Raw genomic sequence first — 13,338 nt, forward strand, 5'->3', positions numbered from 1 at the left:
CATGCATAGCTGAGAGCGTTCTCCAGCTGCACCACCACCACCAGTGGCCTCAAGCTCACAATGTGCTCACTTTTAAGACACAGGGTGCATTTGACACAGTGATTCATTCAGTTTAAGTGACAAAAGAAAAGGCATCAAGAAGCTCATTTCACCATCAGCAATGGTACAAGGCTAATTTACGCAAGGCACATGCAACACCACCCCAAGAGGTGCGCTTTGATTCACCTTCTCCAAGTAACACAGCAAGAGGTTTAGGTCTGTTTAGTGTCATCCTGGTGCATGGGACACCTCCAGTGACGTGTCCCAGCCCAAAAGCTGCCCATCACATTGCAGCTCCCCCAGAGACATCCCACCCAGTGCTGACAACAAGCTGAAGCCACATCTCCCCAAGCTGCACCATGGAGATGGTGCCAGCTTGAGCCATCACTTCCAGGGAGGATGGAGATGTGCCGGCTGGTGTCCTGTCACTTAGGTTTACACATCCAGGCCCCTAAAACCCCTCATTGGCTCCTGATCACCCAAGTAACTGGTTAAAGGCTGCATTTTGGGCTGGAAATCCCATTCCCAGTAGGAGCAGGCACAGCTCTGCTGGCCACCGCAAAGCTCAGCATCCCACAGCAGCAAACCCAGAGCACGAGGAACCTCTCGAGGTTGTCATTTATGATGCTTTCTCCCCTCCCCAACAGAGATGAGCAGCAGCTTATTGTCAAACATGGGGCTGGGAGATGCCTTCGCTTCTGTAGGGCAGAATTCCCTATGGATATCCCTGCCTGCTGCTGGTTTGGTGCTGCCAGGATGTGACCCTTGTGACTCTGTAGCCAACCTGTAAACAGAAGCCCCGGGTCCTCCCTTAGGGAGCAGAGCAGCTCCATGCACCCCATTCCCAGCTATGGGGATGTGCATGGTCACTCCGGTGAGCAGGATCGGGGCCGTGGTGGGAAAGGATGAGTAAGTTAAGGGAGGATGAGGCTGTGCAGCCACCACACACCACCAGAATGTACCTTAAAAAAAGTAGCTGCAAAACACAAAAAAAAAGGACTTTTCTGATTAAAATCCACAATTTTTAGTCTTCTCCTTGTAAAATACAATGGAATTGTTTCCCCCTTTCCCCCACAACATGTTTTGGGATGTCCTTCCTTGCTGGTGCCCCTGGTCCTTCTCCTCCCCATCCCAATGAGTCTCAAGGGGGTACCAAGTACCTTGACACCCCCACTAGAATCCAGGCCACCATCTGGGGGTTCAATGTTGGAGAATTAGAGCCAATCCAGCTATAAAAATAAATGCTTTTGTGTCCTCCTCGCCCAGGATGGAGGAATTGAGCCCTTTTTAAACAGCATCCAGCTGTAAGAGTAGTTACAAACCCAACCCAAACGCCTCGATAGAAAAATAAAGGATAAACATTATCCATCTATTTTATATTCATATAAAAAAGTAAGCTCTGGGACAGGATATTTTGCTTCTTTGCTGTAAAAAAGCCACCACCCCAGCCTGGGTTTTCCTACCCAAGCTTTGCGGTGAGGAGTAAACTGCATCTTCACCTTACTCAGAGAGAAAAATATCAGTCAGCAATTTCCCTTCTCCAAAATAAAGTTATTAAATATATATATATATTATTATGAGGAGTCTTTGTAAATCTTTTCCTGGAGCAAGGAGGGGAACGTGTGGCTGAGGAGCACTTGAATCCCTGAGGAAGGGAGAAGTGGACATCAGCTGTGAATCCACCACGAACCTGGTACTTCCCTTAGCAGAGCCCCAGAGCTGGCTGGCTTGCAGGTACACACACACACACACACACACAGAGGGGACACAGGGGCTTGCATTCACCCTGGGAGTCCTTCACTAGGATACTCTCTTCTCCAGCTTGTGCTTTGTGAGGAAGTACTTGAAGAACTCGTACACGGACCAGGCAATGGCTGTGGAGGGCATCTGGTAAATGACACGAGCTTGCACCCCCCGGAAGCAGCCCGAGACCCCCCCCAGCTGATAGACAGTCTTGAAGGCATTCACCATGCCCGTGAGGTGCCCGCTGATGTTCACAGAGCTCAAGGCCATGTTCTCCTGGGTGTTGAGCAGGGTCTTGCAGACATCCAGAGGGGTGGTGGCAGCGGCAGCCACAGCCCCTGCGATGGCACCGGAGACAATGTGGGAGCGTGGGTTGTACTCCCTGCGTGGGTTGATCTGCTCCTGCATGAACTCGTAGGTGATGAAGTGAATGGCCTGGAAGGGCACGTTCATGGTGAGCTGTGTGGTGTAGCTGCGGTAGAAGGCACCGAACCCTTCCGTCTTCTGCACTGTCCTTATGCAGGCCAGGACGGACTTGTAAGGGGAGTTGAACATCTGCATCCGCTGCTTCACCACTGGTCCAGGCGATGGCCACAGGGTGGGCAGCACCAGGCAGGACAGGCACAGGGACATAGGCTCATTAGCTCAAGCACATCTTTCCTGGTCATCCCAACCCCCAGCCCTGCTCCAAGCCCCAACCATCCAGAGCCAACCTTCCCCTTTCCAAGTCCAAACTGGTACGACATAAAAGCAGGTATTTCTGTAGCAATGAGCTCCTTGACAATGGGCTTTCATCAAAAAGCTCCACAGAGCCTCTGCTTCCCCCCACTGGGCCCAGTGCCTTTAATTCTAGCTAGAAAGGCATTGAAACAGACCGGTAAGGACCTCAGATGCACCCATAAGTGCTGAAACACTGACACACCAAGAGGACAGGGGCAGAAAGGTGACTGGGAAGTATAACAGACCCCAGTCCTGAAACGGAACAACTTCCACTGACTTAAGCAAAAGGCCAATTCATTTGATCAGGATGTGATTAAAACGATTTCAAACACTAGAGACATTTTTCCTTCAGAAAAAGCTGATCTTGGGCCAATTCAGAAGCCCCATACATTAACACTGAAGAGCTGGCAGCCCAGTTCATTGTCTTCAGTTTAGCTGCATTTTACCATTAGCCCTCTTCATGCTGGACTCTACCTACCCAGGAAGCACTAGCAGAGTAGTAACAGCATCGTGTTAGTAAAGGGGACCCCAGCTTTCCTAAGAAATCACAACATGCCATGCAGATGCTGTGCACCCCCTTGGCAAGCAAGGGAGAGCAGCCAGGCAGAATCTATCCCTATGCACTGACCTGCCTGAGCTCGTTAAAAGTTGGGCAGAGTCACTAAAGCAAAGGGCTTAAGGTGCTGAGATGGCACAGGGTGTCTTCCCAGGCTAACGGGGTGCAGCACTTCCCAACAGCACAGGGCATTACCTTCAGCAGGATTCATCACTGCGTCGTGGAGTAGCGTGGCCACGCTCCCAGCTATACCTGCAAGACACAAGAGCATCCTTTAAGGACATTCAGAAGGCAGGAATTGCCTGGGCATTGCCATCTGCAGAGGCAGCACCAGCATCATCATGGAATGGTCTGGGGTGGAAGGGACCTTAAAGCTTCCAAACCCCTGCCATGGGCATGGACAACTTCCATTAGAGCAGCTTGCTCCAAGCCCATCCAACCTGGGTACCACTGCCTGGGATGCTGCAGCCCAAGGAAGCACCAGCAACACAACTCACTCCCAGTGCAGGAAAACCCCATCCAGAGCAGCCTGGCAGGAAGCAGGATCCCAGCCATCACCTTTGCTACTCCCTATAACAACTCCCAAGGTTTTGTCCATGCAGGAAAGCACCAGGTTCACTCAGCTTGTGCTGGACTGAGGCATGAGCAACGTTTAGCACTGGCTCAGTGCATCCATTATTAGGCATCTTCATCCGTTTGCTCAGTCTAGTTTTAAACACAAACTGCCCAGATTCTGCCAACATCCAGCCAGCCATTAATGATTGTACAGTTGGCTCAAGGATGGGCCTCTCGAGCCACACCTTTCTCCTTTGATGTAGGTTTCCAGCTCACATTCTCTCTCGCCCAAATGACTTTCGGTCATTTCTCATTAAGGCAACGCTTCACTCTTCCCACTGGAACCAAAAGCCTGTAGCTACTTGAAAGGCAAACCCAGGGAGCACATTGCCAGCAAAAGCAGCAAGCCAGAAAGCTGTTACATACCCTTAACTGAGGTGGTTAAGTGGGAGCTGCCACGGCAGCTTCCCACCATTGCATCATGTCAAGGACCAGCAGTGGTGGTGGGTACCACACTTGCCGTTCTGACTGCCCCTTGCCTCTGCAGCCCTTCCAAAGCCTGCAAGCCTGGGATGACATTTCCACCTCCCATCCATGTATTCACAGCAGCATCCTGAATGCTGGCTGCCTACAGCCCTTCCCAGAGCAAAGCACAGCGAGGGATGCCAGGCTAAGCACATCAAGCAAGGGACAGGTTGGTAACTGCAAGCTTATTTCTGTGCATAAACCCCCCCAGAAAATACCATTGGCCAAGTGGCTGTTTCCTCCATGCTGGAAAGTGTCACTTAGAGACTTTTTCATCTTTTCATAGCAGGCAAAGTACATGGCATGGGCAGGGCCAGCCCCCAGCATGGTGACATTGATCCCACGTAAAGGCCTCCAGAAACCCTCTGTCCGGACTATCTTCTTCAGCGCTTCATACACGCCCCTGTACTGAGCTTTGGGGTCCGGCTGCAAGCTCTGCATCCTGGTCTGCAACAAAGCACACAAAGGGAGAGGCCTCGGTTAGCACCAGGTGGAGAGTGAAAGAGCCACAGGATTCCCAGTATCATGAGTGGGCTCCATCACTCAGTCCCCAGTTGCACCCACGCCGCTATTCAGAGAGGCAAGATTAAGTTCATGCTCCCATTGCAACACCACAACCTTACGAGGCTGCTCAGACAAGTGCTCAGGAGGGAAGTGTAACCTCTGCTCCCGTTCCTGCAGGGAAAACACAGGGAATTCAGCTGGAGCAGTTCAAAAGCCTGGGTGAAGAAATACAGTTAGGTCTGTAATTGCCTCCTGCTTACAACACTCCCAGCTCTCTGCCCCAGCTTGTTCCTCCTGCTGTTGCTCAGCTGCTTGTGACACTTGTGTGCAGTGTTTGTCTGATCCATTGGGAAACAGCGTTCCTAGAAGGGCAAGGTGAGAAAACCGGTACCCACAGTAACCCCCATAGAGACAGGTAAAGGACAGCGGAACTGGAGCTGGAGCACAGGGGTGATGGGGAAGGGCTGAAGGGACCTGGGGGTTCAGATGGAGAAGGCTCAGGGGGACCTGATGGCTCCATACAAGTGCCTCTGGACAAGAGGAAATGGCCTCAAGCTGCACCAGGGCAGGTTTAGATGGAGCTGAGGAACAAGCTTTTGGAAGCCAGCTGAGGTGCTGGCCCCCAAATCCTCCCCCATTGCTGCCAATGAGGCAGGTACCATGGGAAGAATGACTCCTTTTGGTCTGTTTCAGGCTGATGCCATCACACACCAGCAACACCCAGAGCCCTTGCAGGGATGATGCCAACCTGCAATGCTGCTTGCAGGGCACAGACACCAGCTGCTTCCCACCAACAGGAGAGCCCCTGACAAGGCTTAAACCTCTGCAAACATCCCAGCAAGACCAAGCACATGCAGAGCATCCAAGATGCAAAGGGCTCTGGTGCTCCTGCTGGTCCATGATCCCAAACTGATGGGATACAGCCTCCCACCCGGAACCACAACAAGGGAAAAGCCTTCAGCAACCTGTAACAGGCACCAAACTGATGCTCCCTCAAGGAGAAGCTTGGGAACTGCAATGAACAGGTCCCTGATGCAGGGTTTGACAGGAAGGATGCTCCCACCCCAGCCTCAGATTGAAGTTCTCCCCCAGCAATGTGGCAGAACACAGGCAAAGCAGCTCAGTCCTCAGCAGGGATTCCACAGCCCTGGAGAAAGCACCAGTGCCACCTCCACACTTCCTCATGGGGACACATCCCTTCAAGCTTATCACCTCCCATCAGCAATTAGCCGGGGGTAATACTACAGCCGAGCTTACAGGCAGGACTAAGCCAATAAGGAAGGTTTGGACCTTTGATTCCCCAAACCGCTCCCATCACTGCAAACTGCAGCGCTTTCAGATACACTTTCTAGGAGCAAGGAAGAGCTCAGAGCCCAGTGCAAGACTTTAAGCTGGTACAATAAACCCAAGCTATGCAAGCAGCAAAGGCTTTGAGGCTGAGCCGGACAAAGTGGTGTGTTCGTAGTAAATAGCCTAAAACAAGGGCACAGGAATCACATCTGCGAAGTGACTTAGTGCAGCAGACTTGAGCATCAGCCAGTGTCCAGGACAAGGCATCACCATGCAGCAGGGATTTGGCAGCCTCGAGCAAAGCTTCCTGCTTCAGAGCATTAAATGCATTGTAACCTATGAACAGCACTGGAAATAGACCCAAAGGTTGAGGAAAACCCTCCCGTAAAGGCAGCAGCAGCACTGGGTTATCTTGGAGCTTAAAACAGGCTTTAAACCCAGCTCAGAGCCACCTCTGAGCAGGCACAAGGGTCCTGAAGCCCTCACCACGAATCCCAGCACATTCCCACCCTATGGATGCTCGTCAGGAGGGGCTGGTTTTGTGATGCTGCCAAGAGGCTCCCGGCAGCAGCTCCGTCATCAGCGTGACTCAGCAGACCCACCACTGCCGAGCTGGTCCCATCCAGCCAGGGCTGGGCTTCACTTGGCTTCTATGCTGGTTTTAACTGGAAGGCATTGCTTCCGAGGCCAGAGCTGACCCACAGATCCCCAGCTCACCCCCCTCTGCTGCTGGGATGCCTTCGTTTAAGCAGCTTCATCTCACCAGGAGGGGAATGAGGAATAACCACTCCTTTAAAGCACTAAGCTACCAGCCCGGCCCTGGGTACCTTCACCCTCACCGAGGATCCAGTTGCTGTCACATCACAAGGGATAAATGCTTTCCCACTCTATAGGGATCACTCAGCACCCCGGAGCGGGTGGGTGGGTGGGTGGGAAGGGTGCTGGAGCCACCCAACCCACACATGGTCTGCAGTTTGCATCACCACCAGCACAGCCGGGTCCACCAAGCTTATTGTGGTGTGAGCAATGAGTTACCATCAGCTCTGCAGCCCTTACCCCCCCCATCTCCTGCCACCTATCTCAAGCCATCGAGCTCCTCCAGAAGCCTCACCCCCTGTTACCCAGCCAAGAAATACTTCTCCACCTACTTAGATAATCCTCGTTGCATAAGGCTCTGACAACCACAAGCATCCTGGTAGTCCGGGTTTCAGCTTGGGCAGCAGAAGCAACACCAGAAGTCCCAGCTTCGGGTCCATCAGGTTACCTGTTTGTGGACCAGCGCTGCCTTTATAGGTGCTGTTTGGGGGAGAGCACCCAGAAGCACATCAATAGCCCAGGGTTGGTTTCTACCTAGAGCTGCTTTACTAACAGGAGTCTCTGGCTTTGCACACTCTCCCAAGGGTCAGGGATTGACATGCCACTGTACAAATAGGCTGGGATCCCATTCGCCTTTGTTTCCCCTGCTGGACACAGCATGCCTTCTTCAAGTCCATGTGACAGACAACCTGAGGCTAACAAAGGACATGGAGAGCACTGTATGCTTTGACCAGGAAATGAGCAGGGTTTCTGCCCTGTCTGCAAAGGCCCATGGAAGGGGAATACAGGGCCAGCCATGACTTTCCAGCATCCCCAACACGGACACAAGAGGAACTGCTCGTCCTGGACCTGCATTGAGAGGGGTGGATGCAGAACCTCCCACCACCAAACCCCACCACTAACCCCAAAGCCTGAATAGCTGCAGTTAAACAGCTCACAGGCACTCATCTGCCCTGCTCAGTCATACTCATGTGCTTTCAAGCTGCTACAAGCAGGGAAGCTCCAAAGCCTCCTTGCTCCAGGCAGGTCACCTGGTTGATTGTCCTGCCTGCAGCCATCAAAACACTTGCTCCATTCCCTCCCATCAAGCCTCATTGTACTCGTCCTTTCCTGTCCATTCCCCTCTCTGGCATCACAGATGCAGGCTCCATGTTCCTCTCACCTTTCAGCCTAGGAATTCCCATTATAGTCCAGTCCCAGCCCACTGGGAACCATACACAGGCACAGCAGAACAGCCTACAGACATCTGGTTGCATCAGCTTGGGCAGGAGCAGCTCAGGCTTTCACAGGTGACTGCAGCACGGACCAACAGCCCTGCAGGGAAGCCACTGCACAGCTGAAGAGGATGCTCTAGGAGAGTCCTCCTGAAGCCCCAGTGATGAGAAGCTGACCTCTACCATTCATGTGGGGCTGATCAGGCTCACCAGGCCAGCTACAAAACAAAACCAGCCTAAGGACTATGAGACACTCATCTAAAACCCTACAGAGTGCTTTAATACAACCACAGCATTAGGTGCGTAAGACAGAGCCCAACACATAACTAAGGCTGAAGCTGCAATGGGGTCTTTCCCATCAGAAGGAAAAGGCACCAAGCAAGCCTCAGTAACCACAAGCCTCCAGGTTTAGGTGGTAAACACAACCCACATTTCCCCTCTATAAAGAACTGGAAACACTGCTGCAGAACACCCAAGTGGTGATGACTCCAGTGGCAGCACATTCTCACAGCCGGGAGCTGCACGCAGGGATGTGCACCATGGATTTACATGTTACACAAGCACCAACAGCACTTCGGGGTATTCCCAACACTGCCACACCAGTGCCTATGAGCTTCACAGAGGTCCTTGGGTGCTCTCGTGGCTGCTTCCCACCAGGACACCACCACCACGGCCCTGCCCTACCCCAGGAATTGTGCAAGCACCTGAAGCCAGTTCCCAAATTGAAGCATTTTCAGTTTCTCTTTAGGAGGAAATGATTCGCTGGAGCCAAAGCATCGACCTGTGAGCCGGGTGCCTGAAACACATCCCACTGCAGCATCCACAACCCCTGATCCCATCAGTCCATCCCAGTGTTATCCACAAAGCCAGGCTAAGGAAGGAGCGATGCTGCAGGAGGAGAGCAGCGCATCTCCCATGGCTGCTTTCCACCAGCCTCCATTGGCGTTTGGTGACTCCCATTACAATAAAAAAGCCCTTTTTGGGTCAGTTCTCACCTTTCCCACAGGGACAGGGCAGGGGTGAGCGCCCATCACAGGACCCAAATCCTGCGGCTCCGGATCCCACCCTGCCCTAAACACATGGGGTGACTTTGGCCACGCTTCAAAGTTCTCCCAGTGTTTTACCAGCTCCCAAGTGGGATTATTCCCGGAGTAAGGCATTGCCTTGGCACCATCCCAGCTCCGGCAAGGGGGGAACTCACTGCTTGGGGAAAGCACCTCCCTCGCAGGGATACCGGGCATGGCTTTCGGCTTTCGTTTTCTCCCTCTCCCTATTCCCTGCAGAGGAAATGCCCTCTTCAACCACACCACCCGAGTGACGCTGCTCTGAGCGTGACTTGGCACAAAGCACCCGGCTTGCTTGGGATAGGAGCCAGGCTGGGCTCAGACCCCGCATCTCAGAGCAGCCCCAGCCCATGAGCCAGGTCCAATGGGCACAAACCCAGAGGGAAAACACAGGAAAGCAGCAGAAAATGTTTCCTTTAAGTGCTTATCGCAGCACACGGGCACGATCTCCAGTGCCTCAAAGCGAAGGCATTTCCTCTCCTCTTGCTACTCCTTCAGGAGCCCTGTATTGGGAAGAGGGGAATTAGAGCATCTCCTTGAGGGGACCACTGAGGATCCATCAGCACCACAGCATCGAAGGTGCTTGGCTTTTCCCAGGCTTTCCTCTCTTTAAGCGCACACTGGCAGGGCACAAAGAGGAAATACCCTTCGTGATGCTTCCGACCATGCTGGATACACTGCGAAGTCCTCCCTGCTGTGCACCCAACAGCACCCAGAGCACCCTCCTTAGCCTGGAGCTCATTTGCATCGACCTCAACCACCACAGACCCCTTTGTAAAGCCCTGACCCCGGTAACACCACCATGGCCACGGCACTGGGGTGGTGGAGGTCGGGTTCACGATCCTCATGTGTGGATGGACACCAGCTCTTCCCAGCCGGCCTTGGGATTCCAGCACTGCAGGAGGGCACCGATGGCATTTGTGCCCCGGGGCAGGAGCAGCACAAGGGGCTTGGGGCACACCTTTGCACCGCGGCTTGTGCACCGCTCAACGGGGCCGAGAGCACCGGTGCTACCGGGATGGTTCCTCCATGGGGAGACCTCGACGGACCCCTCGAGGGGGACCCTCTGCACCGCAGCCCCCGCTTCTCACCCCCCGCACCTCCCGTCCCCTGCTCCCCGCAATGAGCATCCCGCACCCGGTACCCCCGTGCGCCCGGACACCGGCAGCCACCGGGGGTCTCCCGCACGCACCTTGACCGAGTCCACCGGGTACATGACCGTGTGCTCCATGATGCCGGCCACGGCCCCGGCCACCATGTGAGTGCCGAGCGAGGCTCCGCTGGGCAGGCTCTCGTACTCCTCACCGTCCATGGGCGGCGCAGCGGCAGCGGCGGGGGGGGGGCCGGGCCCCGGGGCTGCGGCCGCGCTGCCCCCCACGCCGCAGCTCAGCTCCATCCGCCCGGTACCGGTACCGGGGAGGGGGGTGAGGGGGGGGGGCACCGGGGGGTTAACGGGAACGGGGGGGGGTCCGCACGGGGCGCGCGCACCGCCCCGGCCCCGCTTTAAAGCCGCGCCCGCGCCACGCCCCGCCCCTCGCCGCGCTGGCCAATAGGAAGCCGCCGCAGCCGCTTCCCACCGCGCCGCCGGGCGTGACGTCACGCGCGGTAGGGTACCGGGAGGGGGTGATTGACAGGGAGGCGGGCGAATAGGAAAGAGAGGCGGGTGAGCGGCTGGAACGCGATTGGCTGCTCTCGGACGCGGGGGGCGGGGCTGCAGTGCGGGCGCGCTGATGGGGGCAACAGGCTCGGGTCCTGCAGCGGGGCTTGGGTCCTCGGGGATGCGGAACATGCCTAAGAGCTCAGCTCAGTCGGGTTCAAGCCATTCCCATTGGCCTGTCCCTATATCCCATATATCCCAAGCCCCTCTCCAGGTTTCCTGCAGCCCCTTTAGGCACTGGAGCTGCTCTGGGGTCTCCCCTTCAGGAGCCTTCTGTTCCCCAGCCTGGACCAGCCCTTCTGTATGGGCTTGAGCCTCACCATGGGGAAGGGAAGCCTGGGGAAGGGCTTAGGAGAGCTTTTAGTCTTCCCTGCAATGGCTTTTCACATCCCTCTATGCAGCTCCTGCCCCATAGCAGAGCCATTAATCCTGGCCCTTCCACAGGAGGATCAAGCTCACCCCATGCCCTTGCATCCCTGGAACTCTCCCTTTGCAATATCCCTTTGTCCCACCATCAAATCAGCCCAAACCAACTGCATTTGACGCTCTCAAATAGACAGAGGCAATGGTGTCTTCTCCAGGCACAGCGCTGCCTTCATTCCATTCCTCCTGGAAGGATCACTTGGAATTCGACCTTGCTGGGAAGTTGGCATTGCGTGGCCTGCACTGAAATCAAGGTTAACCATTAGTGTGAAGCACAACAATTCATTGCTGCTGGAGCCTTGGGAAGCATGGAAGGAAACTGGCCTCTGAGAGCCTGGAAAAGCAGGGAAACAAAGTGCTTGGATTTCCCATTAACCAGGAAGCCAATACACGTGAGGTGGGAAAAGCCTGGTCTGTTCTCACCCAGGTACTTGGAGAAGGGCTGCAGCACTGGAATGTTCCATCCTCCTCCCTCCTGCCCTATGTTTGTGCTGGGAAGCCTCCATTCCTGGTGGGAACACGATGTATGACTTGCTCCTGGTTGATTTTAGGTACCCTGTACCCAGAGCAATGCTTGTATGGAGCGGGTGGGAGAGATGGAGCGAGACCTGTCCGCTGTCCTGCGTGTCCAAGCCATGACACTGACATGGAATCATGGTGATCCCATGGAGCAGGCATCACAAGAGTGCTGCGAGCTGGAGGAATCAGAGACTATTGAGAGCCCTTCACCCACATGGGATTTAACACCGGGATTTCTCAATGTCACCTTCCTTTCCACTGGAGGAAGGTCCTGGATTATCACAGCTTCATTCCCACATTGCCAGGCCCACATTGACACCACATTCCGGCACTGTGGAGCCGGGAGCCACGTGTGCACACATAACAGCAGCAGACAGCGCTGCAGGGATCACCCGTGTCTGTGGGATGTAACCAACACCGGGCACAAGAGCTTCCTTTCTGTAGGGCTGCCGTGTCCAAGGAAGTGCCTGAGCTCCGGCTCCAAGGGCAGGATTGCTCCATGCAGTCTGTCTGGGGTTTCTGTTCCATAAACAGCCCTCAAGAGGAGCTGATCTCCTCCCAGTGCTTAGGGCAGGGGAGGGTGGGGAAATTACAGTGTCACCTTAATGAGCCCTTTCCCCTACAGTCTTAGGTCTGGCTCCCTGATAAGCATTAGTATGAATCAGGCTGAAATATGGTGCTGGTTCCAGGTAGGAGCAGGTTATAGTTTAACCCTGAGGAGCACGGGCACAAGGAATCCTTTCTGCTCCTGCTCTGTGCCCCAAGAGCCAGCCCAGGGTTTCCCTGCCTGATTTTCCCCATCTTCATGAAGAAGAGATTAAATCATTCACCATCTGTGGGGCCTGATGGGGCAGGGAAGCTGGTCTGGCCTGTGGGTTTGTCCTGTCACATGCCCTGCCACAGCAAAGGAACAGCCCAGGGTGTCCTGGAGGGTTTCCTGCCATCCCTGCCTGGCAAACAAGAGTCATCCCTAAGAGCATCACCAGAGTGAGCTTGATTTACAAACCCTTCCTTTGAAACGGATCTTATGCAATGATTCCCTTCCTGCCTCCCAGGGCACGGCCGCAGCTCTGTGCATCCCATCCCTATGCTGGAGCTGCCCAGGTCCCTCTGCGAGCCCCTAACTCCCATCACAGCAGAGAAGCAGCAAAGGACAAAGCCATTTATGCTGCTAAGAGCACAACGTGGCTGCAGGCTGCATGGAGCACACTCATTTCTACACCAACAAGTCAATGCAGGAGACACCATCGCAATCTGCATGTGTGTTGCATCACAGCAAGCAGCTAAGATGATGAATCAGAGCCACAGATCTGAGTCCTCACTTGTGCATAACCTTCTTCATGGGGCCTGTGCACCTCAGGGCAGCTTTGACCCAGCAGAAATAGAACCCAAGACCAGAAACATGGTGAGGAATGCGAAATAACCTGCAAAATGAAGGGAAATGCTCTTGGCTTCCCTGAGACCTGGCCCAAAGAAGGTGTCTGCAGCCCCCAGGCCATCTGCCTGATGCTCCACAGCTGATTAGGAGCACCCAGTTTGCTTATCCTGGTCCCTCGCTGGGCAGGAGGTGCAGGACAGGGCTGCACCCATGGTGATAAAGCAGGAGTGTCCTCCTGGGAGGCAGCCACCTCTGCAACCACACAAGCTGTGGGTTATCTGCACCCTGCAGTGGCAGGGATGGCACTTTCTGCTTCACTTTCCAAATGAACAAGC

The 13,338-nt window shown here is 54.6% G+C and overlaps 1 protein-coding gene across 1 annotated transcript; it reads right to left on the reverse strand.

The window, feature by feature from the left end:
- Window positions 1-242: 242 nt before the first annotated feature.
- Window positions 243-10,422, reverse strand: SLC25A37 (solute carrier family 25 member 37). Its single transcript, XM_034070489.1, has 4 exons — window positions 10,219-10,422; window positions 4,357-4,585; window positions 3,254-3,310; window positions 243-2,357 (listed from the first exon to the last, which is right to left on the reverse strand). The coding sequence occupies exons 1-4, from the start codon at window positions 10,420-10,422 to the stop codon at window positions 1,840-1,842; spliced, it is 1,008 nt and encodes a 335-aa protein (XP_033926380.1). The 3' UTR covers window positions 243-1,839.
- Window positions 10,423-13,338: the final 2,916 nt, after the last annotated feature.

This window comes from Melopsittacus undulatus, chromosome 18, assembly GCF_012275295.1.
Source record: "Melopsittacus undulatus isolate bMelUnd1 chromosome 18, bMelUnd1.mat.Z, whole genome shotgun sequence".
Taxonomy (NCBI): Eukaryota; Metazoa; Chordata; class Aves; order Psittaciformes; family Psittaculidae; genus Melopsittacus; species Melopsittacus undulatus.

Excerpts from the sequence above, each read along its gene's own strand:
- SLC25A37 (XM_034070489.1), bottom strand. The coding sequence starts at position 10,422 with ATGGAGCTGAGCTGCGGCGTGGGGGGCAGCGCGGCCGCAGCCCCGGGG. Across the intron at positions 4,586-10,218 it reads ACCCGGTGGACTCGGTCAAG|ACCAGGATGCAGAGCTTGCA; the intron begins GTGCGTGCGGGA and ends GCTTTGTTGCAG. Across the intron at positions 2,358-3,253 it reads AGTGATGAATCCTGCTGAAG|TGGTGAAGCAGCGGATGCAG; the intron begins GTAATGCCCTGT and ends CGCCTGGACCAG.